The sequence below is a fragment of the Radiomyces spectabilis genome, assembly GCF_025331425.1.
Source record: "Radiomyces spectabilis strain NRRL 2753 chromosome Unknown BYT42scaffold_16, whole genome shotgun sequence".
In the NCBI taxonomy this organism is placed as follows: Eukaryota; Fungi; Mucoromycota; class Mucoromycetes; order Mucorales; family Radiomycetaceae; genus Radiomyces; species Radiomyces spectabilis.
Genome location: NW_026251941.1, coordinates 300207 through 326633, shown reverse-complemented (window position 1 = coordinate 326633; position 26427 = coordinate 300207). Strand labels below are relative to the sequence as shown.

At 43.3% G+C, this 26427-nt stretch overlaps 9 protein-coding genes across 9 annotated transcripts; 6 read left to right on the top strand and 3 right to left on the bottom strand.

Annotated features, from left to right (window-relative positions):
- Positions 1 to 104: 104 nt before the first annotated feature.
- On the top strand, positions 105 to 4204 carry BYT42DRAFT_504697 (tRNA synthetases class I-domain-containing protein; the record flags this gene model as incomplete). The annotated part of the gene is made up of 21 exons (XM_051564987.1): positions 105 to 230; positions 310 to 382; positions 444 to 513; positions 571 to 662; positions 737 to 950; positions 1017 to 1096; positions 1173 to 1294; positions 1319 to 1652; positions 1721 to 1901; positions 1974 to 2040; positions 2264 to 2445; positions 2510 to 2599; positions 2687 to 2789; positions 2856 to 2955; positions 3036 to 3145; positions 3202 to 3283; positions 3363 to 3493; positions 3567 to 3695; positions 3759 to 3859; positions 3923 to 4008; positions 4065 to 4204. The coding sequence occupies 21 exons, from the start codon at positions 105 to 107 to the stop codon at positions 4202 to 4204; spliced, it is 2613 nt and encodes an 870-aa protein (XP_051418840.1).
- Positions 4205 to 4398: 194 nt separating this feature from the next.
- Positions 4399 to 6245, top strand: BYT42DRAFT_587655 (BTB/POZ protein). Its single transcript, XM_051570188.1, has 8 exons — positions 4399 to 4577; positions 4637 to 5068; positions 5130 to 5227; positions 5288 to 5319; positions 5383 to 5426; positions 5509 to 5553; positions 5627 to 5893; positions 5952 to 6245. Exons 2-8 carry the CDS (start codon positions 4825 to 4827, stop codon positions 5984 to 5986), a joined length of 765 nt encoding a protein of 254 aa, XP_051418839.1. The 5' UTR covers positions 4399 to 4577; positions 4637 to 4824; the 3' UTR covers positions 5987 to 6245.
- A 547-nt stretch (positions 6246 to 6792) lies between these two features.
- BYT42DRAFT_587652 (transcription initiation protein spt4) lies at positions 6793 to 7779 on the top strand. The gene is made up of 4 exons (XM_051570187.1): positions 6793 to 6895; positions 6959 to 7065; positions 7129 to 7184; positions 7245 to 7779. The coding sequence occupies exons 1-4, from the start codon at positions 6830 to 6832 to the stop codon at positions 7364 to 7366; spliced, it is 351 nt and encodes a 116-aa protein (XP_051418838.1). The 5' UTR covers positions 6793 to 6829; the 3' UTR covers positions 7367 to 7779.
- BYT42DRAFT_587650 (uncharacterized protein) lies at positions 7757 to 8944 on the bottom strand. The gene has a single exon (XM_051570186.1). It carries the CDS (start codon positions 8805 to 8807, stop codon positions 7893 to 7895), a length of 915 nt encoding a protein of 304 aa, XP_051418837.1. The 5' UTR covers positions 8808 to 8944; the 3' UTR covers positions 7757 to 7892.
- A 31-nt stretch (positions 8945 to 8975) lies between these two features.
- BYT42DRAFT_486917 (uncharacterized protein) lies at positions 8976 to 9176 on the bottom strand (the record flags this gene model as incomplete). The annotated part of the gene is made up of 1 exon (XM_051563764.1): positions 8976 to 9176. A coding segment is annotated over one exon (201 nt), but the record flags the coding sequence as incomplete, so codon positions are not given.
- A 2211-nt stretch (positions 9177 to 11387) lies between these two features.
- BYT42DRAFT_587642 (glutathione synthetase) lies at positions 11388 to 13865 on the top strand. The gene is made up of 7 exons (XM_051570185.1): positions 11388 to 11904; positions 11976 to 12253; positions 12328 to 12408; positions 12482 to 12565; positions 12621 to 12690; positions 12770 to 13224; positions 13297 to 13865. Exons 1-7 carry the CDS (start codon positions 11851 to 11853, stop codon positions 13421 to 13423), a joined length of 1149 nt encoding a protein of 382 aa, XP_051418835.1. The 5' UTR covers positions 11388 to 11850; the 3' UTR covers positions 13424 to 13865.
- Positions 13866 to 14154: 289 nt separating this feature from the next.
- On the top strand, positions 14155 to 15070 carry BYT42DRAFT_549788 (calmodulin; the record flags this gene model as incomplete). Its single annotated transcript, XM_051566096.1, has 6 exons — positions 14155 to 14157; positions 14241 to 14393; positions 14462 to 14529; positions 14593 to 14708; positions 14889 to 14986; positions 15059 to 15070. 6 exons carry the CDS (start codon positions 14155 to 14157, stop codon positions 15068 to 15070), a joined length of 450 nt encoding a protein of 149 aa, XP_051418834.1.
- Positions 15071 to 15232: 162 nt separating this feature from the next.
- On the top strand, positions 15233 to 16254 carry BYT42DRAFT_140460 (Acireductone dioxygenase ARD family). Its single transcript, XM_051562237.1, has 5 exons — positions 15233 to 15486; positions 15551 to 15615; positions 15674 to 15794; positions 15878 to 15974; positions 16030 to 16254. The coding sequence occupies exons 1-5, from the start codon at positions 15304 to 15306 to the stop codon at positions 16095 to 16097; spliced, it is 534 nt and encodes a 177-aa protein (XP_051418833.1). The 5' UTR covers positions 15233 to 15303; the 3' UTR covers positions 16098 to 16254.
- BYT42DRAFT_522778 (vacuolar protein sorting-associated protein 35) lies at positions 16111 to 19687 on the bottom strand. Its single transcript, XM_051565297.1, has 10 exons — positions 19462 to 19687; positions 19301 to 19397; positions 18931 to 19237; positions 18651 to 18858; positions 18482 to 18565; positions 17927 to 18415; positions 17274 to 17831; positions 17096 to 17215; positions 16460 to 17032; positions 16111 to 16384 (listed from the first exon to the last, which is right to left on the bottom strand). The coding sequence occupies exons 1-10, from the start codon at positions 19567 to 19569 to the stop codon at positions 16151 to 16153; spliced, it is 2778 nt and encodes a 925-aa protein (XP_051418832.1). The 5' UTR covers positions 19570 to 19687; the 3' UTR covers positions 16111 to 16150.
- Positions 19688 to 26427: the final 6740 nt, after the last annotated feature.

The window sequence follows — 26427 nt, the reverse complement described above, 5'->3', positions numbered from 1 at the left end:
TTGCGCTACGCAGCTTTCGTGTCGGAGGCTCGGCGGCGCGTCTGAACCCGACTCGACAACAGCCATTTACAACATCATTAGCGGCTTTGGCCAAACCCAAAACCATGGATAAGAATGCTTATTCCGATACCTTGCTTCTTCCAAAGACCGACTTTCCTTTACGTGCGAATGCAGTCCAACGCGAACACCTATTCCGCGAACGTTGCACCAGTGAGCTGTATCCATGGCAGGTAAGCTCTCTCGGATCGTTCACAAAAAAGCAGCGATCGCCTCGTGGACCCTTCCAATCTAAACTCCCCATCGCCTTAGCTCAAACACAATCCAAAAGACCTGTTCATTCTTCACGACGGTCCTCCATATGCCAATGGCAATTTGCACGCAGGTACGATGAAATAATACGTGGTAGTACTTGGTCTTGAGCTGATGGATCAGAGTCAATATAGGCCACGCGATGAACAAAATTTTAAAGGATATTGTCAATCGTTACAAGGTGCTACAGGGGCACAAAGTTATGTAAGCGCAGATCAGATTCCCTTTTACATCAACCTTGATGTTGAACCATGGACGTAGGTATCGACCGGGCTGGGATTGTCACGGTTTGCCCATCGAGATGAAAGCTTTGGAAGAAATTTTGGTAACACAAGCACAACCAAGCGAATCGAGTTCAGGCAACAGACATTTGAACCAATCACATATTTATAGAAAAGAGGAGCTTTGGCCAGTTTGGCACCGGGAGAAATTCGGCAATTGTCCCGAAAGCGAGCCTTGCGCGAATATGAAAAGCAAAAGGAGGGCTTCATGAGTTGGGGTGTGATGGGCGATTGGGACAATCCGTATCTCACCCTGAGCAAAGACTACGAAGTCCGGCAATTACGACTATTCCTCGACATGATAAAGAAGAATTACATTTATCGACAATTGAAGCCCGTTTACTGGTCGCCTTCATCAAAGTAAGATGGATGATGACGAATGTTGCTGCATACATCGTCATCTCACTGAAAACAAATTTGTTACAGATCGGCTTTAGCTGAATCTGAGTTGGAATATGAAGAGAAGCATGAATCACGATCCATCCATGTCCGATTTCCTTTCACTCGTTTGGGTAGGCTCATCAACTGAATCTGTCTTTCCAAAGTGAGTTATTCATTCATTCTGTTCGATAGCACCGCAAGTGGCATCCTCCTGGCAGAAGCATGTTGACAACAAGACGATTTATGCACTCATTTGGACCACTACGCCGTGGACGATTCCGTCCAACAAGGCAAGTATGAATATCAGGACACTGTTATTTTCTGTGTAATAATGGCTGGAGCTGTAGGCAATTGCTGTTCATCCGCAACTAAGTTACAGTCTGGTTGAAGTTGTGCGAGGTGATCAGGCTGGATGCTATGTCATTGGCACGGATCGTCTACAGAGTCTGTGTGCTGAGATGGGGGTCCCAGATGAAGATGTTCGTGTGCTAGATACAGTACTTGGAGAACAGCTGGTGGGTTCGTCGTATAAGCATCCGCTGATGGGCGGCGTGAGCCCTTTGATTGCTGGAGAACATGTGACGAACGAATCCGGTACCGGCCTTGTTCACACCGCTCCCGGTCATGGTATGGAGGATTACGAAGCATGCATGGCATTGGGAATCGAACCTTTCAGTCCAGGTAACATCTGCTTTTGAGCGACAATAAAATGGATAGCTACTTACGGTGGAGGGGAAAAAAATAAATAGTGGATGATGAAGGGCGCTTTACCAAAGAAGTGGGTCTTGGCTTGGAAGGCAAGTTTGCTTTTACCGAAGGCAACTCGGCTATCATTGAAGCATTGAAAGACGCCGGAAGCTTGGTCATGGAACGCACTTATATCCACAAATACCCCTATGATTGGCGTACGAAACAACCGGTCATGCTTCGGTAAGAGCCAGATTTTGGTAATTTGACAAATGGCGATGTAAAAACGAATTTGTTTGGGTTTCCTGTGGATAGAGCAACAGCCCAATGGTTTGCCAATGTAGAAAATCTTCAAAAAGCCGCGGTGGAGGCATTAGAAGGCGTTCGCATGATCCCTGAAGTCTGTAAGTGAAGAGACGTAACTTGAGATGTACGTGACGTGCCGAGATGTAATATATGAAAATCTAGCTATCCGACGCCTGCAACAGTTCACGTTGTCACGAAAAGAATGGTGTATTTCCCGTCAGCGTTCATGGGGTGTGCCTATTCCTGCGCTCTATGACGCCGGCACGGGCGATGTCCTGTTGACCGAATCTTCCGTGGAGCATATCATTAAACTGTTTGAGGAGCGTGGGTCGGATATCTGGTGGACAGAGAAAGACGATCAAGTGTTTGTCGCCCCGGAATACCGTCAGGATGGCAAAAAGTATAAGCGAGGCTATGATACCATGGACGTATGGTTCGATAGTGGCACTTCGTGGACCATGCTTCGCGATATGCCCGGCCGGTAAGGACACATAGGCAGCCGCTTACACGACAACAACCAATGGACTATTGAATGGATTTATTAGTGATCCCAGCTTACCTGTGGCCGACGTGTATTTGGAAGGCAGCGATCAGCATCGCGGTTGGTTCCAATCCTCCCTGTTGACATCAAGTGAGTCTAGGGCGTAGTTATATCTTTATATCCTACGATTCTGATTGAAACTGTTCAATATAGTTGCCACCACTGGAAAACCCCCATACAGCACCCTGGTGACCCATGGGTTCACGTTGGATGAAAATGGACGTAAAATGTCCAAGAGTCTCGGGAATACGATTGAGCCTAGTTTCATTACTCACGGTGGCAAGGTACGCTGTGAACACTGATTTGTTTCCTCGAATGTCATGGTGATGTAACCGAATGTTTTTCTCTAGGACAAGAAGAAGAATCCTGCGTATGGAAGCGATGTGCTTCGTCTTTGGGTTGCCAGTAGCGAATATACAAAGGATTTCACCATTGGACCTACGGTTATTGGTAAATAATGCTGCTCAACGATTGGAGGGGGACGGAGAAGGAAGGGAGGAAAGATCATCAATCTCATTTGTTGTCTGCAGCACAAGTATCGGATGCCATGCGCAAATTCCGTGTCACTGCCCGATTTTTGCTCGGCAATTTGAACAATTTCTCGGCCAAGGACTGTGTTCCTTACAATGAGTTACAAGAGGTAGAATGACTGGATAAGAAACGAAGATTGGTCTTCCTAACTTTTGATGTGAGCAGGTGGATCGATACATGCTTCATGAGCTTTATCATTTTAATCACCGTGTTACACAAGCCTATGACAACTTTGTCTTTAATCGAGGTAAGCTTCGGATCAACTAGCTTAGTGTTTCTTTCCGTTGCTTCCGGAGAGTGGAGATCCTCACCGTCATCATCCCTAGCCATCCAGCATGTGCAAAATTTCGTCACCAATGATCTATCTGCGTTTTACTTTGATGTGATCAAAGATCGACTCTACAACGAGAAAGCCTTGTCAACTAAACGCCGTATGGCCCAAACCGTACTCTATCACGTAAGTGATACAAATAGCCAGGAACAGGGTCTGTTTTTGGTTTTTATCGACATGTTACTGATGCACCTGACAGATTCTTAAATCCTATACGGCTGCTTTATCACCTGTGGCATGTCATACCGCGGAAGAAATCTATGAAAATTACCGTACAATCACTCATCAACCTGAAACGTCTGTCTTCAAAGCTGGCTGGGTCCCCATGGTAAGTTGTCCGTGAAACCGACTATGGGTCAGATACATTTTTTTCACTCTACAATGAAAATAGGAGAGCGCGTGGAAGAATGATGACTTGGAAGCAAAATATACTCTTTTGAAACAACTGAAAACCGAAGTGAATCAAGTATTAGAAGTGGCTCGCCAAGAAAAGTAAGTCTTTAGGAAATCATTTCTTGTGGTGTTTGATCTGTGGTATTCAGACCGTATGGATAGGGTTTTGCGCACATCACAAGAAGCGGATATCAGCATTGCAGTCGATAGGGAGTCTGCAGTGGGAGAAATGCTTCACGCTATGGATGGTAAGTTAATAAATCATCGAATGTGCGCGAGAATTGAGACGAGCATTTTTTTATAGGATCGGATCTGGCGGGATTATTCCTTACTGCCAATGTGAACGTGTGTGATGCCGATGCATCTATTTCAGGCCAATTTGAAAGAGAAGCTAAATTAGGCAAGTTGTTAGGGATACACATGTTCCAACTGGCATCCTCCTAAACTTCTTGATATGAATATAGATACTACTAAATGCAAGATTCTGGCCCAGAAATCGGCTCATCACAAATGCCCTCGATGCTGGAACTATACAGCCACCGAGACTGACACACTGTGTGGTCGATGCGCTGAAGTTCTCGCTTAAAATATGCATGGAAATAAGAAAAAAAAAAAGGATATCTACAAGTTGTACAATAATAAACAATACCATATTAGACATATTTTTTTTTGCTTTTACTTTTTGCTTCTTTATTGAGTCGCATCTGTGAAATCATGCTAATGTCGAATATGTCCAATGGCAGCCCAGTGAATGGCGCCGTGGGTTTCAACTCGAAAGCTAATCGGTCATCGTCTCGTCCATTCTCAGTCTATGAAGGTTATATAGCAGAAACAAATGTCACTGCTAAATACTGTTAACTGAATTCAACTTACTAGCCCATTTACCTGAATGGCGTCGGGTGATTCAAACGTATACTGTGGAAAAACGAGGCAAGTCAGCCACAGGAGTCATTATTTTCGTACTTTTCCTTTGACCTTGTTTTCAAACCAACCCTCTAGACCTTCAAAAGCAGATAACCGACCAGTTGCAGAGGCTGCAAGACTTGGAGGAACAGTTTGAGCGTATGACGAAAGAGTTTCATGGCAAAGTGGAGAGAGCGTATATACAAATGTCCAAGGAACAGGAACAGGGCGAACAGGCACTGAGAGAAGATGAAAATACATACCAGCGAGAGAAACAGCTGATTTATCAAGTGAAAAAGCATCAGTCAGAAAAGGTTCGATTGAACGTTGGTGGACAATACTTTGAAACTTCTCTATCGACTTTGAGACGTGATCCAAACTCGATGCTGGCGGCCATGTTCAGTGGTAAACCCAACACAATAACACGATCGCATTCAATTTTCTTACTAAAAATGGGCACCAAAAGAATCCCGCACATTAGTGCCTGATGTCGACGGATCGTATTTCATCGATCGAGACAGTACCTATTTCCGCCTGGTGCTTAATTATCTACGGGATTTAAAGGTAAAAATCTATTGGATGAGAACAGTTTTTGCTACTGCGACCCTATTGATTACGCTTTAGATACCGGCGAGTGTGAAGGAAGATCCAAAAATGTAAGCTATGACTAATATGCCCTAAAAAAAAGAGTCCATCTGATGTTCACCCTGACATTGCAGTCTTGACGAGTTGATGCAGGAAGCCAGGTTTTATCGCCTTAATGGTAAAAGAAAAAAATATAGAATCCGTTGTGCTGCCAATTTCCAAAAGCTGAAAATCGAGCTAAATGACGGTCGCTTTTTCAGACCTGCTAAAAACACGATGGATGGACCTTCCCAAAATTTCACAAGGTGCATGATGAGAGCCCACGCTTCAGTGCAAAAACAAACATGGAAAGCTAAAATATTTGAATTTACTTGGTAGAGGAGTTGAATGCTTATTATCACCGTCAGGAATCGCTGGATAAATCGCAAAACGTTATTTTCCGATTTGAGAAAAAGGATCTTTCAGGGCTCGATTTCTCGAATTTTCGCATTGATCCTCGATCAAGTTTTGCTGACAGCAACCTGGAGAATGCTACATTTGTTAATGCGGTATTCAGTTTTGACTTTGAACACCAGACAAATTTTCGGAACGCTTATCTGGTGAATACACGATTCCCTGAACCGGGAAGTTCTCAGCGGGCCCCAGGTAAATATCAAATACTCAATAACATGGTTGACAACACACAGCAACTCACAGCGACCAGGGATCGAGTTTGATCTAGAAGGAGCGTTTTTATGAGCCAAAAGACGTGCTCAGATACCTTGTCCAGGTTCCAGATAACATGGTCATTGATTTTTGTGGAAAAGATTAAAAAGATTATTTGTATCAATCCTTCATCTCAGATGTTGAGCTGTTAGATTCTCTCAATTCACTGTAATACAGTATGGGCGATATTTAGTAGGCACGCAAACAAGACTTGATTTTTTGAACAGTGACGAATATATCAGAGTTGACATGTAATAAAAAAAATGAGGCAGGTATCATACTGTAAATTGCCAACTTCCTACAATACACGGATTGAACGCTTAGGATGCACATTTTCCTCGATTGCTGCGGACGGGAGAAAACAAAAAGAATTCTCGTGTTATTCTAAATTTTTAAACCAATCTCGGTAGATCCATAGCAGACAGCATAAGGATCTGCTGCAACTAGTCTGGAATAGAATCTAATCCAACTACACTTGACGATATACGATATGCAATGCCGGCAGACCGGGAAAAGTGAAAGTACCCGGCCGGCTTGGAAATTGTTTCCGATTAATAAACCATCATTTGAATCCAAATTCTATAGGCTATATCACAGGTCCAACTGAAAATCTCATAAAAAATTAGACCAGCTAATCTATATATCAAGAGCTTGACCTTAAGAAGCAAGACGTTGAAAGGAGAAAGACTTACTCTGTGCAATTGCTCACCAGAAGGCACAAAAACCTGATTGTCGCTACTTGATTGGTCAATGACGTCATCCCTCTCATTCGATCGCTCGCTTGCTCTTAGGCTGCCGCGAGACATTTTTGGAAGAGCTTTATCTTTGGCTTTTTTCTTTCTACGTCGCTTGATCACACACTAAATCCAAGCAAGCATGTCTGGAGTTTTACCACCTGATAAAAAGCAACTACGTGCTTGTCTTTTATGTTCATTAGTAAAGGTACTCCATACCAGTATGCAACCGTCGATAGAGGCCGTGGGTGCTCACCTACTATACCATTAGAATGCTGCACAATTTCGACAATCCGGTTGTGAGAATTGTGAAGATCTCCTTGGCATGCGAGGTAGCATGGATCGAGTCGCAGAATGTACAAGTTCCAAATTTGAAGGGTAGGCGGAGGATTTGAAAAAGCTTCTACGTTGAGATCTATTTGAACTCACGATTACATTCAGGGTCATTGCTATGATGCAGCCTCAAGACAGTTGGGTGGCAAGGTGGCAACGTATTGGTATGTTGAATGGATGAACGAATTGGGAATTTGTGGTTGGTTCTAATTTGATGTGTGCAGAGAAATTTACAAGAGGTGTATATGCCATTCGAGTGTATGGCAGATTACCTGAAGATGCGGAAGACGACCTAGAACGACGTGGGATTTATTATCGACCAAGAGACGGCAGTGTGCAAGACTAAAGTCACTCTTTTTCACTGCTTGTGGAACGCAAGCGCCCCTTTCCCCCTTCTTTTTTTTTTGTCAATGTATAGTTATTTTTTTTTTCCTTTTTTTTTCATTTGATAGAAATGTCTCGACCAGCATCCCTTTTGAAGATCACCTAATGAATCACACATGTTACCTGTCACCCGTGGAAAAGTTTATTACCGCAGGCAAAAGAAATTGAAAGCAAAATGATGTGCATCTCAAAAGGGATGATATGTTTTGCAGAAGGGAAACTGTGTGTCACTTTTTCACCCTACTCCCCTTATTATGTAAGTCAGATCGACCGACGTCCATCCAAGAAAAAGAGATAGAGTCGACGATCGTATCACCTTGGCCCTGAGATAGAAAATAAACTTGGATTTGTACTCGATATGAATCAAGATCAAAGCGTACTATTTTTACTTTACTTGATGATGATGACCGATTATGTGAAAGAAATAACGAAAAAAAAGAAGTGATGAAATAAAAACACTATTTGACAAAAAAACAAAGAAAAAATAACTAGCATCCTACAGCATCGCCTGCATGCTGTTGGAGTTCGTGCTGTGATTGAGAGGAGGGTTGAGAGGAAGATGGAGGTGGTGGTGGTGGTTGATGATGAGGATGAGGATGAGGTCGCCAATGATGCATCGCGTTGTTACTGTCATGGAAAGAATGATCCATCATATAACCAGGGGTTCGCATGAAATCGACAAAAGCAAGTGAATTGGGACCTCCGTTGGACCCACTGACGGCGGAGTTTGGTGGCGGCATCTCAGATGTTAGATGATGATGGTAGCGCGATCCACGACGTTCATGCGTTTTCAGATGTTGAGTCAAGTTATCTGAGCGAGAAAACGACTTTTGACAGCCGGCATAGGTGCATTGAAAAGGTCGTTCGGACGTGTGGATGCGCATATGTCGCTTCAAATGTTCCAGACGCTTAAACCGGCGTTGGCAGTTGGGGTGAGTGCAGACATGTTGTTTTTCATCCTGCGAGGGGGATTCGGCTGCATAGGGTTCAGGTGGATTCGGACTGTAATGGTTGATGAATCGGTCGTTGGCATTAGTGGAAAGGGTGGAGGGGGAGTCCAACTTGGATGGCACAGGTAACGTAGGGTAATAGGAGGGGGAATTATAATAGGATGCAGGTGAGTATGGATTGCGGTGAGAAAGGTGAGCGTGTTGTTGATGGGGAGATGACGGTTGTGGTTGTTGATGCTGATGTGGATGAGAGTGGGGGTGAGGATGTTGTTGCTGTTGATGGGGTGATGGTTGAGATTGTGAAGCTTGGGAATAGTGGTTTGATGATGCCAAGAGATCCGACGGTTGCTTCAAATCTTCTGTCATCATGGCAACTGAAGCAGGTCGATGCATAAAATGATCTCTGTAAGGGGAAAAGTGACGGGGAGGGTTTTGCTGTGCTGAAAGATCCATTGCACCAGCTTCATTTTTTTGCTCAGGTAATTGTTGCTGTTGCAGTTGTTGATGATGATGCTGCTGGTGCTGGTGATGCTGGTGCTGGTGATGTTGTTGTTGTTGTTGCTGTTGTTGTTGTTGTTGTTGTTGTTGCTGTTGGTGATGCTGCTGCTGTTGACCCAATGCCTTTTTTGCATGAGTACGGTAGTGGGCGTGAAAATTATCGGATCGGCTGAATCGTTTGCCACAACCAGGGTAAGGGCACACATGTCTTCTTTCACCAGTGTGAACGAGCATATGGCGTTTAAGATGTTCGTATCTTTTAAAACTCCAGCCGCAATGCGGATAGTTGCACATGTGCTTATTCTGTTTGTTAGGTTGCTTGCGTGTGCCTGCAGTTGAGGGTGTACGTTCAGAGAAGGACATGGATCGTTTCTCGACCGGTGCCCAGTAAGGGTTGGGTGTGTGGTTGTCAACGGAATAAGAAGAAGGACGACGATGATCGATGGGACGACATACATAGGGTGTGTCACTCATGGTACTGAATTTGCGTTGACCATTAGGGGAGAGGGCGGGTGTAAGAGGTGGCGACACAATCTGCCGTGGATAATGATGGGCGGTGGAATCCATGGATAAGGATATAAAAAAAAATGGGGGAAAGAAAGAGTGTCCGTTCGAGATAAAGCACGCTGCTCAATTTATGGCACGACCTAATAAACTTTTTTTTTTCTTTTGTCGCCTTCCATTTTGTAAATGCGATCGACCTAAATGTGCTTCGTAAACTAATATAGTTATATTGATTCAATAGGTTGCATAAGATCGATTTCAAAACGACCCTCAGCCGTGCTCCCCAATGCCTCCTTATTTCTGTTTTTACTTGCAGCATCTTTTGCATATTTCGCCATTTCTAATCATGTTTGTTCCCTTCGTTTTGCCCCGCCTCCTCAAAAGGTCTTTTTTATCGCTTTCCACACAGCTTGCACGGATCATCAAGCCAAAGCGTCTTCCACCGTAAGGGGCACCAACGAAAAGAGGTTAGAAGGGAAAAAAAAAAAGAAAAAAGAAAAACAAGGGACAGATGGACGAAAAGGGGGTTCTTGGAGTACGAAGAAGGAAAACGACAGATCATCTTTTTGTTGATACAAAGTTTTTTTGGGGGGATTATTTGTATGTCAATCTATGTTTTTTTTCGCGGCAAATCGATTACGGTGGAAAAGAACTTTTTAGCATATGAATGAGGTGTACTGTAGGATGAACCATATAGCTCTTTGCTTGTTTTTTTTTTCCATCTCACCATGTCTGTCCCACTCCTATACTCTACAGTACCAACTTTTTTTTTTCTTCAGTTGTTCTTCCCCTTCATCTCCGTAATTTTTTTTTCTTTTCAATAAGGTGAAAAGGTAAAAAGAAAGACGTACCCCTAGATCAAGAAGCTCCTGCATATTCTTCGACCTCCTTCTCCGCTACGACTGTAAATGAAGAAAGCAAAAGAAGAGGAAAAAAGCCAAAGTTAAAGCCCTTCTCCCTCTTTGTATCCAACCGTAAAATGCTTCCATTTGCGTCTCCGATGTCTCTTACAGCAACTCCTTTTTTTCCAATGGACTTGTCATGAATTCAAAGTCTGTTATCACTTCATAGTTCACTCCATGGCTGATAAGAGAAAAAAAAATCCTTTTTCTCCAGTTTTAGTCTTTGGGACCCCTTATTCTCCCTTGTTTTTTTTTCTTGATTCCCCCTTTTTAGGGGTTAGTTCTTTTATTTATTCATATACGATACAGCCAAAAGGATTTTTCAAGATTCCTTGTGACAACTTGTGATTTGTCAAAGTGATGTCATGAGAAATATCGAGATCCATGCGCATGGTTCCAGATCCGGGGTTCACCACCCATCAACGATCATCACCCTCCAATGGGGTAAGTATGAAGGATGGGTGTTGCATCACGATGATGTCGACTTTTTACTGGGATCATGTAATAAAGGACAGACTTGCCAAAGGGGTTTTAGACAGATCGCATACGTGCCAAGGGGGACCGCATCCGATAGGAGCTATCCAAAAAAAGGGGAAATGAAAAAGACGGGATGACATAAAAAAAAAGTTATGCTTAGATTCAGTGCATGCCATGATCCGTCAGCATCCCTGTTTTCCTTGTTCCTTTTGGTAACTTGGTACGAAGTAAGTCGTCGCCCTATGTTTTCCTTTTTTTTTTTTTTTTTTTTTTACGGTGTCTTTTTTTTTTTATTTCTCCTCGTTCATGTTGTTGTTAAATCACGCAAATACGTTTGGCATCATATTGACCCCTGGGTACCTTGGAACCCACCGATAAGAAAAAAAACAACTACCCAAAACCCAAGATCATGGTATCCAGTCCAACGGGTGGGTTTCATTCAATTGTTTTATTGATAAACAAAGCCACAATCAAACATGGCAGAAGGCGTAAATTAGACTGAATACTCTGAATGGATTCCAAAACATCAGAAAATAACCCTAACCTGCGTTTCCAAGCCCAAAGAACGCGAAAGAACATACAGTGCAAGATCAACACGATCTCTTGGCCATTGTGACGTCGGGTCATCAAGTTGACGTGGAACAAGTGAAACAAAAAAAAAAAAAAAGTGGCAGCCCAAACAATTAAAAATTCGATGGCGCCATCGACTCCCTTTATTTTATTCTCTTGGTTACTATGAGTTCCTATCCTCCTGAATTATCCACAAACCAGCTGGACTTTCTGCGTGATACTGCGACTGACTGGGCCCTTGCGCACGGTCTCGTGGTCCGTCCAACCGCCGACAAACAAGTGCATTTCTCCAACCACGCCGCCGTCATTCACGCTCCCTTTGCCTTATACCCTACCCCTTTCCCGCGGACCGAATTCGAAAAGGCCAAAGGTTTGCAGCAAGCATGGAACCTTCTCATTCACAAAATGAGCCAAGACGACGACCTCATTCACGAAATCATGCAAACGTAAGCCCATGTGTAATGACCGTCCCCCACCCTCCTGTTATGCATGCCTGACATGAAGCCCCATGCTATGCTTCTAGATTGTCCAACGTGGATTCGTTCATGGATAATCTCTATCAGATCTACTGCAAGGTGCGAAAAGAAGGTGTTGCTCAGGTACGTTTTGTTTTTTTACTGTTGCCATAGCGTTTTTATGCACAGGCTCGTTTTTCTCACGTTTGGATTAGTCAGCATCCCTTGGTATCCACCGCTGTGATTATTTATTGCACACACCTCAAGGCGCGAGTGCCAGAACGGCTCGCATCCAACAAGTCGAGTTCAACACTGTTTCTGCGAGTTTTGGCAGCTTATGTTCTCGAACGAGCGAGCTTCACAAATACCTTCACGTGGCTGTGGATAATTATGCGAACGGGATGATCAAACTCAACCAACTTCCAGACAATCGAGCCATTGACGCTTTGGCCAACGGCTTGGCTTGTGCTTGGAAGGTGTACGGAAAACCAGAGTAAGTTGACACACATAACCTATGTCGTTGGATGACTCCATATAAACTGAAAATCTTCATCACTTTTATTTTAGTGCCCGAGTGCTGATGATCGTTCAAGGCGGTGAACGCAATATTTTTGATCAACGCTGGATCGAATACAATTTATTAAAAGTGTAAGTTTGTTGTAAATCTGCGTGGATCTATGCGCGGCAAGTCCTTATTCCTTTCTTATCTTCTTTTTTGTAGTCACGGTATTCGTATGATGCGTCGCACCATGGGCGAGGTGCATGCCACGGCTACCCTTGATCCTACCACCAAAGCTTTGATCATGCAAGTATACGCTTTTTGTTCAACAAGCTTACAGAGTCTAATGAGATTATTACAGTGATGGCCATGAAATTGCAGTGTCCTATTACAGAGCGGCTTATGGGCCAGAAGATTTCTTTGGTCCAGAGGTAAGGAAACACAGAGGGGTGGGGTGGTTTGATTACGGAAAAAAAAAGAGATAAAAATTCATCTGCGCGTTTGTTGTAGGAATGGGAAGCACGGTTAACCGTGGAACGATCGGCTTCGATCAAATGTCCAACTGTTGCGTACCAGCTTGTGGGTGCCAAAAAAGTGCAGCAAGTGTTGTCAGTGCCTGGCCGTCTTGAACGTTATGTGGATAAGTATACGGCGGATCTTTTGCGAGAATCGTTTGCTGGTTTATACCCGCTCGATAATTCTCCCGAAGGAATCAAGGCTTACCAAGCGGCGATGGAAAATCCCGAGAAATACGTGTTGAAGCCGCAGCGAGAAGGAGGAGGTCATAATTTCTACGGAAAAGAGATTGTGAATGTTTTGAACAAGTTGAGCGAGGAAGAACGTAACGCATACATCTTGATGGATTTGATTCAGAGCCCTCCGTTGCAGAATTTGATGGTTCGTGAAGGCGAAATCATTAAAGGCGACGTGATCAGTGAATTGGGCATTTACGGTATCTACGTACAGTAAGTGATACAAAAAAGATTCTCAATCGTTTGTCCCTCCCCACTGATCACTGTCATTATTACACTATCTAGTGACGGTGAAAATGAAGTGCATAATGAAATCGGAGGTCATTTGCTGCGTACCAAGGCCCATAATACCAACGAAGGCGGCGTGGCGGCCGGATTTGCGGTCATTGACAGTCCTCTTCTTATCGACTAGGCACTTTTTTCATCCCATATCCAAAAAAGTTTTGTAACCCCACTATCCATGATCCGACTGCTAACTAACCAGGTGATAAAAACCATCTTTGGATGATAATCATTCTTGGAACAAGAACAACCAAGCTCATGTAGATCAGATGATAGAAGAAGGCAACTATTGTATCCATGCAACAGGAATTTATTGTCTTGTCAGATGGAATATAATCACACAGAGAGGGGAGTAAAACACAAGAATGAGGTGCAAAGAAAGGGCTTAAAGAACCGATGGGATCAAGAAAACGAGAAAGGACAGCAGTTGACGCACAGCAGGGTGGGGTCGATCGGACTTGAACTGTTATCAGATGTAAATCATGTTTGATGGATCCAATCCCCCTGACCCTCAAAAAAAAAAATGAATGGATAAAACGGCTGCGTTATCCGATCGGTTTTCCTGATTTTCCCTGTAACTGTCTGTGTGGGACCGTGCGATGAGTGTGCAAAGTTCATTTCATTGGCTGCAGGGTTGAATATCCGAAAACCATCTGATTGTCATTGGACGTCTTAATCAAATTCGTCAAACCGGACCGGGGAGTTGCGGTCCAAAACAATTCGCTCGGCTCAAAGGGCAAAGGTGACGTGTCCGGAAAAAAAGGGGTGGAAGGCTTTTTAAAGCGCACCTCATTCGGATATGACGTATCACGTACTTTGTTCTTTTTCTCAAGAAATACAGTTTCGAATAGAAAGCATAACATGGTAAGTATCATTACACATTGTTGTCACTGAGTTTATCGCGTGTTACCCATCGGACGAGTAAAACTAATCCCAGATGAACAAAGGCTGACCAGTTGACTGAAGAACAAATTGCCGAGTTCAAGGAAGCTTTCTCTCTTTTCGACAAGGACGGCGATGGTGCCATCACCTCCAAGGAACTCGGTACTGTCATGCGATCGCTTAACTTGAATCCCACCGAAGCTGAACTGCAGGATATGGTACTCGACTCATCTGTTACAACCTCATCTGTGGAACTGCTCTTATTGACGGGTTTCTTTCTTGTTAGGTCAACGAAGTCGACAGTGACGGTAACGGCACCATTGACTTTAGCGAATTTTTGACCATGTTGGCAAGGTACAAAGATAGTCTGAACTTCTATGACCTTGGCACCGTGACTAATAGATAGGTGAATGACAGAAAAATGAAGGATACCGATTCTCAGGAGGAGATCCAAGAAGCTTTCAAAGTGTTTGATAAGGATGGTAACGGTTACATTTCGGCCGCTGAATTGCGCCACGTTATGACCTCCCTTGGTAAGTCGTCGAGTGTCTGGGAAATCAAGAAGAAAAAAATGCCAAGAGTTTATCTTTCTCAATCACTAACCTTCGGTTGTCTTTTGAATAACCCCATTCTATCTTTTTTACCTTTTGGTTTTGTTTTTTTCTGTTCCTTGGGTTCTTTTCCTTCTTCTCTTGTTTCCTTATGACGTGCAGGTGAGAAACTGTCGGAGGAAGAAGTCGATGAGATGATCCGCGAAGCAGACGTTGATGGCGATGGTCAGATCAACTATGAAGAATTCGTCAAGATGATGGTAAATATGTCTTACTTTGATACAAAGACAACATGAGACAAGCATTCTAAAACCTTCTTTTCATGTGTGCAGATGTCCAAATAAAAATAAAAAAAAACCGGTGTGCATACCTTTTGTGATTCTAGCCAATGAAATTACAGCTTTGTTTTTCGCTTTTCCAATTTTATCCGTGGTGCGAGATGTGACTTTTTTTGTGAGCCAAAAAAAAAAAAAAGGAAAAGGCACTTGCGTGATTGGCCCTGATTATTGAGTGAACACTTTATCATTTGTCCCTCTCTCCCCCCACTTTTTGTTTCCTCTTCCACCCTTTCGAAATTATGCGTGCCTACGTTTTTGAAAACAGCGATGCCGATCAGCGCGAAGCTCATGACAGCGGCGTGAACAAGTCTTTGGAAGATTTAAAGGCCGTCGGTGTCCTTTATTGGCATTTCGACGGTCCCGATGCTTTGGATCAGTTGAACGCTTTAGCCAAAGAACGCAATTATAAAAACAGAGACGAAGTAAATTTCGAGCAACCCTAAAAGATAGACCCGGCATTCTGAAGCTCAACGAATTGTGCATTAGATTACAGTGTCTCCCAGTGCTTTGGGCGCCGTGTACGAAGAAAAAGTGAAGAGTTTCTTTGCCGAGTAAGATAACGTCCCGCCTTTTCGACACACTTTACAATATCTCATACTCCAACGGTAGGCATCTTCATGAAGATGAAGAGATTCGATACATTTTGGACGGTTCCGGCTATTTTGATGTCCGTGATAAAGAGGATGTTTGGATTCGCATTTACATGGAACGCGGCGATATGATCATTCTGGTAAAAATAAAAAAAATCCTGCAATGACTTTCTTTTTCTTCGTTCCTTGATTTCCCGTTTTGCTCATCGTTTCTTTTCTTTAGCCCTCTGGAATCTATCATCGTTTTACCACTGATACCAATAATTACATCAAAGCGATGCGACTATTCAAGGAAGATCCTCTGTGGACCCCCATTAACCGTGAGTTGAGATTTGTCTAATAGATCAATCACATCGTACTAATTGAGATATTTAGGTCCATTGGCCGACGATAACCGTTATCGACAGGAGTACCTCAAAATGGTTGGTGCTGCCACCCAATAAAGTTTAAAACTGTATTTATTTTACATCAGCCGAAATCAAAAAAGGAAAGGCTTCTATAGCACATCGCTCAGATCCACTTCCTGATATTTTGTACTGTGCTCTTCCCTTCGTCGCTGAAGATAGAGAATGGTGTCGCGGAAATGACGACGAACATAATCAGGGACTTCTTCGTGATGATCAATCAGAGATGAGGAGCTGGAAGTAATGGGGTGCTGATCAGGATCATCCATATTGCTGAGATTGGTATTGATCAGATCAATGAGGCCGTTCAGATATTTCACCGTCACCTAAAAACAAAAACAGTTCTCCATCAGTCATCGCTGAACCATTTCTCTTTTTTTTTTCGCTTTTGGATCACTCACCGCCTCATTGCCCTTTTCAAAGTAGTAAATATAGCGATTGAGAATTTCAACAAATAGCTCAACGTTTGTCACGGCATCCATGCAACTGTCAGCGATCTTTAATGCTTTCTGCAAGCATTCGAGGGCCTTTTTACCGTCTCTGAACAATTCCTTGTCTTCCTCGGAAAACGCTTCGCCTGACGCCTCGGTCGCCCACCACAAGTGCGACGACATGTACACGGCACGACACTGGTCCGGTTTCTTCATCAGCTTGGAGCTGTGCAATGCTGCTTTGGTGATCAGTGTGTCGTAGTTGTTGGCAGAGAACACGCGAGTTTGCTGGAGCGATCCGACAATACACGAGATAGCTTGGAATTGGGCTTTGGATTCACTGATGGATTCCTCGTAGATGGTGAATGCTTCCACAAAGAATTCGTAAGCGATTTCTTCAAAACCACATTCATCCGCACTTTGGCCAGCTAGTAAGAACAAATGCAAGCAAATTTCGGCATATTCGCATCGTCGATGCAGTGTCGAAATCACCTGGTGAATGAATCGGAAGAGAGTCGATGTCTTCTTTTCCCACACTTCATCCTGTTGGGGCCCATCGAAATTGAGTAAAAGTTAAAATAACATCTCAAGTAATCACCGTTCTACCTTTTCTTCTTGCACCTTGTATCGTCGGGCAAGTTTCACCGCTTCCACAATCAACGAAGGGAATGTGTATCGAATACGTTGATCACCATCGGTAAATTGTTTTCTGGCCGCTGACAGCAGCTAAGGAACCCAGTTAAGTAAAAGTTGAGGGCGACTTGATTGACTCACTGATACTTACAAGGAACTGTGTATCTTCATCGTCGGATTTGAACAAGTGGACGACCTTGGCCATCCACCCTTGCTCCTCTGCGTACTCTTCTTTTTCGAGATTCAAAAAGTCGGCTCTTCCACGACCGCTGTCAAATGCCGTACTGGCGCTGGGAGGCGTATCTTTTTGATCGCGGATCAAGACCTCACACAGATCCAAAATGCCATGCACATCTTCCGGGGTGGAAATCACCGTCTGATTCTTGAGGATACTCAGAACAATGGCATGGGCTACGGCACGGCGCGTATTGTAAGGCTGCAATGTCAATAATGGGTGATAGTGATTCAGGGAGAGCAGGGTCAAAACCGAAGCGTAATGTGTGATCGGTGCTTGCAACAAGGCTAAGAGGTTGCTTTCCGTCGTCTTGGTATGAAGATCAGGAGACTCGGCGTATTCAAGCGTCTTATCGCGGGCATAAGCCATGATCTGATCGACGTAGTCGAGCTTCTCGGGATAACACGACAACGAAAGATTCACCAACGACACCAACAGAGCCGTCAAATCTTGAATCGTCAAATCAGGACGTGCCTATTATATTGGAATGAGTAAGTGTCCCCTGCCCAACGTTCACCCATTCATGCAACAATATTCCAATGACTTTTTTGTTGGGTCTTCCACTTTACCTTTACTAATTCGACAATTTGACCCCAGAAAACGACAAACAGCTCAACATCCTCTGGGATACCACGGATCTTTCGTACAGTCGTGGTTTCTCGAGTCTCCTTTTGAGGAACTTTGGGCGCTTCGTCTTTTTCGGCCGTTTCGCCAGCTTCTTCCTTGATTTCTTCCGCTTCTTGTTCCTCTTTTTCATCTTCCTTTTCCTCTTTATCAAGCTGGGCCTCGACTTCCTCTTCGTTAGCCTCCTCTTCATTTTCCTTGGAAGTGTCGTCGGCCTTTGTTTCACCAAGTTCGCCTTCTTCTGTTGGCTCTGCTTTCGGTTCCGAGGGGATGACCTCCACTGATTCTTCGGTTTCGGCTTCGCGCGACGCATAAGCAGCGAGACGATCAATAAGGGAAATGATGATCTGTTTCACATTGACCTCCGAGTGCAGTTGCGCGGTGGCGGACAAGAAAGGTTGAAGCGTACGTAAATGGAATTCATCAGGGAATACCTAACATCCACTAATTAGCTATTCCTCTTTTCTTCTTTTTCATCGCCACACTTGCCAGGAGTTTACCTGAGTAATCACTTCCATCAAGTATTCTTGAGCAATCACATCTCGACAGCTGACAACTTGGTCCAGGATACCGGGCAAAATATGCTGCAAGACACACACAAATAATTATAACGAGTCAGTAACACAGACTTTCATGGTTCAAATGGCGTGTAATAAGTGCTTTCTATACCTTTTGATACATTGGGAGATCCACTCCGTCCAACTGACTGAGTCTCACGAGGTTGGTGCCGACCAGGATACGCAATTCTTTGCGCTCAGCTTCGCGTTTCTCCCGATCGCGAGAATGACCCTGATGCTGAAGTCGAACCCAAAGCTTATTCATTTCCGTGAAATTGCTGAGAATAAAACTAATTGACTCGTACACATTGCCCTGAGGTCTACAGAAAAAAAACCGCTTTTCTCAGTAACGTTCTTCCAGTCCATGGGTAGGTGAATAAAAGAATCGTTACCCTGTTTCTTCACCAAGAGGGAGATAATCGCGAGTCAAACCGCTGAGATAGTGTCTGAGGAAGAGACCGCGAATCGGGTGTTGAACGCCTCGTGCCATTTCCATCATGTCGCGCATAATCTCTCGAATGGGAGCGTCGGGAACACTCATGTAGGCTGATCCCACGGTAATCATCAGGTAGAGACGAGGCACAATATTACCCGCATATTGTACAAGTTCATATAAGTCGGCGAGATGATGACGTCCCGATGTATGTGCTTCGGTCAGGTAGATGGACAAATGACGAAGGGCATCGAAAACAGCCATATCTATTGGTGCCCACCGTCAGTATTTTCTTTCTCACGGTCTATAAGACTCCTCAGGTTGCATACATAATTCATAGTAGTTTTTCGGGGTCAGCGAGGATGTGCGCAATTCCGCAAGCATATTCGAGCAGTGCTTCAAGCCATCCATCAGTTTGTTGTTTTCCTAATCCCATTTATTTAATGGTCAGTTACAAGACGAGTTTGCACGAACAAAGATATTCTGTTACCAAGCACTTGCGCATATGGTGCGACTGCACTTTAACGTTGTTCAAGACTTCATCGAGTAGCCTCGCTTGATCCTCCATTGGCGCAGGGCTATTAAGCAAAGCACTCATGTTTGGTTCAGTTCTCTGAAACGGTTATTCGAGTACTGGGGAAAAAAAGAAGCAAAAAAGATAAGAGAAGATATAGCTCGAGCCAAATTTTCCAGAGTCTATGGACAATAGAAACGTTAATAGAAAAAAAGGTCTTGGACTCAACCCCCACTTTACAATCAACCCAGCTATTTTAATCGCCACTTGAAAATATAGGCATTGACGTCATTGAACAATGCTTATGTGGGTGGGATTGTGGAAAAAAAAGCATTGTTGCCAATATATTGGATATGCCATATGATTCGAAAGGTCAACCTGGACGCCATCGTCCACTGTTAGAATTGAATGCAGTTTTGAAGAAAAATGTAAACGGACGCCGGCCTTGCTCTTACGGTAATTTGCCTCACATACAGCGGTGCAACGTTATCGATTTGGCCAGGTATCTTCATTGTCCGTAGCTCAATGCTTCCTGATACAACTGACAAGAAGAGAAGTGTATTGGGAAGTGCTGTATGGTAGGATGATTATGCTAACACAGATATGCGCCGTGCGACATTAATGGCCTTGCACGCTAACGTCGATTTTACAGTGCTTCCCGTAAACAATGTCACAGCCAATCAAAATCAATTTCATATTTTTATAAAAATAAAGTCACTCCTAGTTTTTGCTTGGAAATCATGTCGCGATTCTTGGCACCCGAATAATATAAATAGAGAGCAAGTTACTGAAGAGAATGATGGTCCTGAGTCCATGAACTACATTGTTGATAAGATTGAATCCATTATTGAGACTATTGCTACTCATACAGGATACTTGGGAAAAGCAGTCTCAAGTAAATCTTTCTCTGACTTGTATATGATGAAAAGCATGGCACATAGCAAAAAGGCTAGATTCCTTCAGTGGTCCCCATGGAATATTGGTTCCACACCAAACAACAAAAAATACAACTTGTCATACACCCACAATACGAAACAATCGATCTCGAAAAACGTCTGAAGGATAACCAGACACCTACGCGACCAACCAAACGCACGCGAAAATAACATCCCAAAAAGATAAGTGCCTATCTGAACGGTTATACACAACCTAGGAGTGGGTAATGTGGTATATCCACTACTTGTCGTATTATCCATCCTAAATTGGTGCTCTCAAACAAGAAAGATCGGGATTTAGACGTGGGTCCATTCTAGGTGAGCTTCTCCGTTAGAACACCAATTGACCCTCTTCATCCATAACCTAAATGTATCACCGAGATCCGTTCATACCGGTGAAGCTATCATATGTGGGTCTGTCCAGTATACGTTATAACCGAGGATTTCTCACTGATACATATCAATTCCGACTCAAAACTACAAGTATCAATAGACAAATCACATCAATCGAAATAATCTATATAATTAAAATCTTTGAAAAATCTATATAATTAAAATCTTTGAAAATTAGCAATTTGTAAATCACATGACTTGCACACTAAGCTATCGGAACCTTTTTTTTGTGCCTTCTCTCTTCAGAACCTCTTATTATTCTTTTTTTTTTGTGCCTTCTTTTCTTCTTCAACTACACTAAGCTATCAGAACTTCTTAATATCTTTTTGCAATACACCAAGTCATTAGAATCTCAATTCTTTCGATTCTTTCGATTGGTGCCTTTTTTTTTGTTCATCTTTGAACCATGCCTCGCTGCCCATCTTGCAACGGCAACGATCACCAGCGTTCTACCAATCGTCGTTGCCCAAATTTCTCTCCACGAAACACTACTATAAATAATGGGCGAAACAATGAGCAGCAAAATGCGGTTTGCACCAGTTGTGGTCAAACAGGACATCGTCGTCGCTCAAACCGCCATTGTCCCCTTCATAATCAAGACGGAAATACAGAAAATTTCACCAATGTGGCTCGCGATCCCAATGTCTCGATGCCAAATCTTCATAATGTAGGAGCCATGAATGTCATCTGCAGCCACTGTCAGGCACGAATGTGGAGTGGAGAAAAAACTGCTGGAAGTACTATGAATGATCCTAAGTTTCAGCTCTGTTGTGGAAATGGTCAATTTGTACTTTCTCCTCTCAAACCCACCCCTCCTTTGATTGCCTCGCTTTTGACAGGGACTGGGGCGCAAGCAAAAGATTTCCGGCTCAAGATCAGAGCTTATTGTAGTGCTCTCAGTTTTACTTTTCTTGGTGTAAATTTAGACAAAAGTGTAATGAATGGCAGACGGGGCGCTTACTGCTTCCGTATTCATGGAAGTGTTTACCACTTGATGGGATCGCTACTTCCTGCTAATGGCCAACGACCTGCATTTGCACAAATATACGTCCATGATACTGACAACGAAATATCAAATCGACATGCAATTGCAAGCCATCTCGCGCGAGACACCTTGGAAGTACTTCAGCAATTAATGCATGAAACCAATCCTTTCGTCCATCTTTTCAAGACAATGGCCCAATACATAGAGGATAATGGTGGTGCTTCCAACATCAGAATGATTATTCGAGCTGACGATGCCCCAGATCCACGACGCTATAATGCACCAAATGCTTCTGAAATTGGTGTCATTATCGGTGCAAACGCAGAGTCCTCTGGAAGGGATATTGTGATCTGTACGCGTAGTAACCAACTGACATCAATCAGTGAGATGCATCGCCTGTATGACCCACTCCATTACGTGCTGATGTTTCCTGAAGGCGACCCTGGGTGGAACATTGAAACTCGATCGACCAGAAACGACAGAGTCACCGTGATGAACTACTACAGTTTCAGATTGATGTATCGAAATGATGGACACCACTTGCACCTCTTTGGCCGACTCTTTCAGCAGTATATCGTAGATATGTATGCCAAGATGGAACAAAACCGCCTCAATTACCTTCGCCTCAACCAGTCCCGACTGCGTGCTGATGTGTATTCAGGCGTACAAGATGCTCTCCAACTTGACGACAACAATATGAATATGAATTCCATCGGTCAGCCTGTCATCCTTCCGTCGTTATTCATTGGCAGCCCTCGAAACATGCAACAGCTGTACCAAGATGCAATGAGTATCGTCAGATGTTTCGGAAAGCCTGACCTCTTCATTACATTCACGTGTAATCCAAAATGGCCAGAAATTCGGAATGAGCTTCTTGCTTCACAGACAGTATCTGATCGGCCAGATTTGACAGCACGAGTTTTCAACCTCAAGCTCAGAGCTCTTTTGAAGGATCTAACAAAAAACCATACACTTGGAAAAGTAATTGGCTACGTTTATGCCGTCGAGTTCCAGAAAAGAGGATTGCCTCATGCGCATATTCTACTCATTTTAAAAGAAGCTGATAAACCTGTGACGCCAGAGCACTACGATTCTATCGTATCGGCGAAGATACCTGATCCACAGCAGTTCAAATGAACATTTCACCAAAAATATAGTATACCCTGAGTTTACCAATAAATATCCCCAATTGTGATCTTGAAGATCACGGGCTCCACCTGCGCCCTCTACCTCATACGTTAGAACTGGCACACCTTCATGCCATTCTAACCACACCCATGGTAGCATACCCTGAGTCTACCAATAAATATCCCCAATTGTGATCTTGAAGATCACGGGCTCCACCTAGTCTATATAATTAAAATCTTTGAAAATTAGCAATTTGTAAATCACATGACTTGCACACTAAGCTATCGGAACCTTTTTTTTGTGCCTTCTCTCTTCAGAACCTCTTATTATTCTTTTTTTTTTGTGCCTTCTTTTCTTCTTCAACTACACTAAGCTATCAGAACTTCTTAATATCTTTTTGCAATACACCAAGTCATTAGAATCTCAATTCTTTCGATTCTTTCGATTGGTGCCTTTTTTTTTGTTCATCTTTGAACCATGCCTCGCTGCCCATCTTGCAACGGCAACGATCACCAGCGTTCTACCAATCGTCGTTGCCCAAATTTCTCTCCACGAAACACTACTATAAATAATGGGCGAAACAATGAGCAGCAAAATGCGGTTTGCACCAGTTGTGGTCAAACAGGACATCGTCGTCGCTCAAACCGCCATTGTCCCCTTCATAATCAAGACGGAAATACAGAAAATTTCACCAATGTGGCTCGCGATCCCAATGTCTCGATGCCAAATCTTCATAATGTAGGAGCCATGAATGTCATCTGCAGCCACTGTCAGGCACGAATGTGGAGTGGAGAAAAAACTGCTGGAAGTACTATGAATGATCCTAAGTTTCAGCTCTGTTGTGGAAATGGTCAATTTGTACTTTCTCCTCTCAAACCCACCCCTCCTTTGATTGCCTCGCTTTTGACAGGGACTGGGGCGCAAGCAAAAGATTTCCGGCTCAAGATCAGAGCTTATTGTAGTGCTCTCAGTTTTACTTCTCTTGGTGTAAATTTAGACGAAAGTGTAATGAATGGCAGACGAGGCGCTTACTGCTTCCGTATTCATGGAAGTGTTTACCACTTGATGGGATCGCTACTTCCTGCTAATGGCCAACGACCTGCATTTGCACAAATATACGTCCATGATACTGACAACGAAATATCAAATCGACATGCATTTGCAAGCCATCTCGCGCAAGACACCTTGGAAGTACTTCAGCAATTAATGCATGAAACCAATCCTTTCGTCCATCTTTTCAAGACAATGGCCCAATACATAGAGGATAATGGTGGTGCTATTACATAGAGGATAATGGTGGTGCTTCCAACATCAGAATGATTATTCGAGCTGACGATGCCCCAGATCCACGACGCTATAATGCACCAAATGCTTCTGAAATTGGTGTCATTATCGGTGAAAACGCAGAGTCCTCTGGAAGGGATATTGTGATCTGTACGCGTAGTGACCAACTGACATCAATCAGTGAGATGCATCGCCTGTATGACCCACTCCATTACGTGCTGATGTTTCCTGAAGGCGACCCTGGGTGGAACATTGAAACTCGATCGACCAGAAACGACAGAGTCACCGTGATGAACTACTACAGTTTCAGATTGATGTATCGAAATGATGGACATCACTTGCACCTCTTTGGCCGACTCTTTCAGCAGTATATCGTAGATATGTATGCCAAGATGGAACAAAACCGCCTCAATCACCTTCGCCTCAGCCAGTCCCGACTGCGTGCTGATGTGTATTCAGGCGTACAAGATGCTCTCCAACTTGACGACAACAATATGAATATGAATTCCATCGGTCAGCCTGTCATCCTTCCGTCGTCATTCATTGGCAGCCCTCGAAACATGCAACAGCTGTACCAAGATGCAATGAGTATCGTCCGATGTTTCGGAAAGCCTGACCTCTTCATTACATTCACGTGTAATCCAAAATTACCAGAAATTCGGAATGAGCTTCTTGCTTCACAGACAGTATCTGATCGGCCAGATTTGACAGCACGAGTTTTCAACCTCAAGCTCAGAGCTCTTTTGAAGGATCTAACAAAAAACCATACACTTGGAAAAGTAATTGGCTACGTTTATACCGTCGAGTTCCAGAAAAGAGGATTGCCTCATGCGCATATTCTACTCATTTTAAAAGAAGCTGATAAACCTGTGACGCCAGAGCACTACGATTCTATCGTATCGGCGAAGATACCTGATCCACAGCAGTTCAAATGAACATTTCACCAAAAATATAGTATACCCTGAGTTTACCAATAAATATCCCCAATTGTGATCTTGAAGATCACGGGCTCCACCTGCGCCCTCTACCTCATACGTTAGAACTGGCACACCTTCATGCCATTCTAACCACACCCATGGTAGCATACCCTGAGTCTACCAATAAATATCCCCAATTGTGATCTTGAAGATCACGGGCTCCACCTAGTCTATATAATTAAAATCTTTGAAAAATTAGCGATTTTGTAAATCACATGATCTACACCAAGTTATCAGGACCTGTTAAACCTTTTTTTTTATCTTTCAACCATGCCTCGCTGCCCACTTTCACGATAATAGGCGAAACAATTAGCAGCAAGATGCCGTTTGCGCCAGTTGTAGTTAAACAGAGTATCGTCGTCTTTCGAATAAAAATGTGAGTAGAGCTCTTTTTGAAGAAAAGGGGTTGATGATACGACTGGCGTTCTTCTGTAGCATCATTCAATTTGTTTTTTTTGTCAGTTATACTATATATGTCCTTTCACTCTCTTTCAATTTTCAATGAATCGAATAATACATAAGCAGACGTGCTTCGATCTATGAGTTCATGCACCAGTAAGGTGACTATTGTTTCATCCATGGAAAATCATATATTTTGGTCTTCAATTTTATCTTTCTTCTTTTGATTTTCTCTCTCTCTTTCTGTTTGCTTGATAAACCTCACTATCATTGTATCAAGATCCCATCCGCATCCATCATCCAGACCATTCTTATCCCGTGTACCTAACTTGGTTAAATTGACCACCATCCTCAAAAAGGTAAGCGTCGAGTGGTCTACCATCGATTTTGCTCCGGCAAAACAGACTTACCTCTCCTTTACTTCCATCCTTCTTCCAGCTTCCGGTTTCCGTTTTCTTTTCGCCTGACAAGTTCTGGATACTACAAGTTGACTTTCTCTCGCCATCCATCCATCCATTCATCCATCTGGCGAAATCGGATGACGTCAAAGGCCATCGTTGGTGGTGTGGCTCTTTTTTTAATCAGAAAAACGCTTACGTGTCCTCTTCATGTTCCTTTCCTTTGGATTGCTTCTCATCATATGGTATTCGAGATGTCTTCCCGATTATTTATTTTGTAGTTTATAGTTTGTATTTTGTATTTTATATTTCATGTACATATTCTTTTCGCAGTCTTTTCCTCTTTTTTTCCCACAGGGTTTTTTATGAGGTTTTTACTGACGCGACCATTGTTTTTTTATCATCATGTACTTTATTTGTTTCTTTCTTTTTATTCGGGGGAC

Bases quoted from the DNA above. Each gene is read 5' to 3' on its own strand.
- BYT42DRAFT_587650 (XM_051570186.1), bottom strand. From the start codon at position 8,807: ATGGATCTTTCAGCACAGCAAAACCCTCCCCGTCACTTTTCCCCTTAC.
- BYT42DRAFT_140460 (XM_051562237.1), top strand. From the start codon at position 15,304: ATGCGTGCCTACGTTTTTGAAAACAGCGATGCCGATCAGCGCGAAGCT. The intron at 15,616-15,673 runs GTAAGATAACGT...CTCCAACGGTAG, and splicing joins GTGAAGAGTTTCTTTGCCGA to GCATCTTCATGAAGATGAAG. The intron at 15,975-16,029 runs GTGAGTTGAGAT...TGAGATATTTAG, and splicing joins TCTGTGGACCCCCATTAACC to GTCCATTGGCCGACGATAAC.
- BYT42DRAFT_587642 (XM_051570185.1), top strand. From the start codon at position 11,851: ATGGATAATCTCTATCAGATCTACTGCAAGGTGCGAAAAGAAGGTGTT. The intron at 12,409-12,481 runs GTAAGTTTGTTG...TCTTTTTTGTAG, and splicing joins GAATACAATTTATTAAAAGT to TCACGGTATTCGTATGATGC. The intron at 12,691-12,769 runs GTAAGGAAACAC...CGTTTGTTGTAG, and splicing joins AAGATTTCTTTGGTCCAGAG to GAATGGGAAGCACGGTTAAC.
- BYT42DRAFT_587652 (XM_051570187.1), top strand. From the start codon at position 6,830: ATGTCTGGAGTTTTACCACCTGATAAAAAGCAACTACGTGCTTGTCTT. The intron at 6,896-6,958 runs GTACTCCATACC...CTATACCATTAG, and splicing joins TTTTATGTTCATTAGTAAAG to AATGCTGCACAATTTCGACA. The intron at 7,185-7,244 runs GTATGTTGAATG...TGATGTGTGCAG, and splicing joins GGCAAGGTGGCAACGTATTG to AGAAATTTACAAGAGGTGTA.
- BYT42DRAFT_522778 (XM_051565297.1), bottom strand. From the start codon at position 19,569: ATGAGTGCTTTGCTTAATAGCCCTGCGCCAATGGAGGATCAAGCGAGG. The intron at 19,238-19,300 runs GTATGCAACCTG...GGGCACCAATAG, and splicing joins GAAAAACTACTATGAATTAT to ATATGGCTGTTTTCGATGCC. The intron at 18,416-18,481 runs GTAAACTCCTGG...AGTGGATGTTAG, and splicing joins TGATGGAAGTGATTACTCAG to GTATTCCCTGATGAATTCCA.
- BYT42DRAFT_587655 (XM_051570188.1), top strand. From the start codon at position 4,825: ATGACGAAAGAGTTTCATGGCAAAGTGGAGAGAGCGTATATACAAATG. The intron at 5,069-5,129 runs GTAAACCCAACA...GGGCACCAAAAG, and splicing joins GCTGGCGGCCATGTTCAGTG to AATCCCGCACATTAGTGCCT. The intron at 5,554-5,626 runs GTGCATGATGAG...TTTACTTGGTAG, and splicing joins CCTTCCCAAAATTTCACAAG to AGGAGTTGAATGCTTATTAT.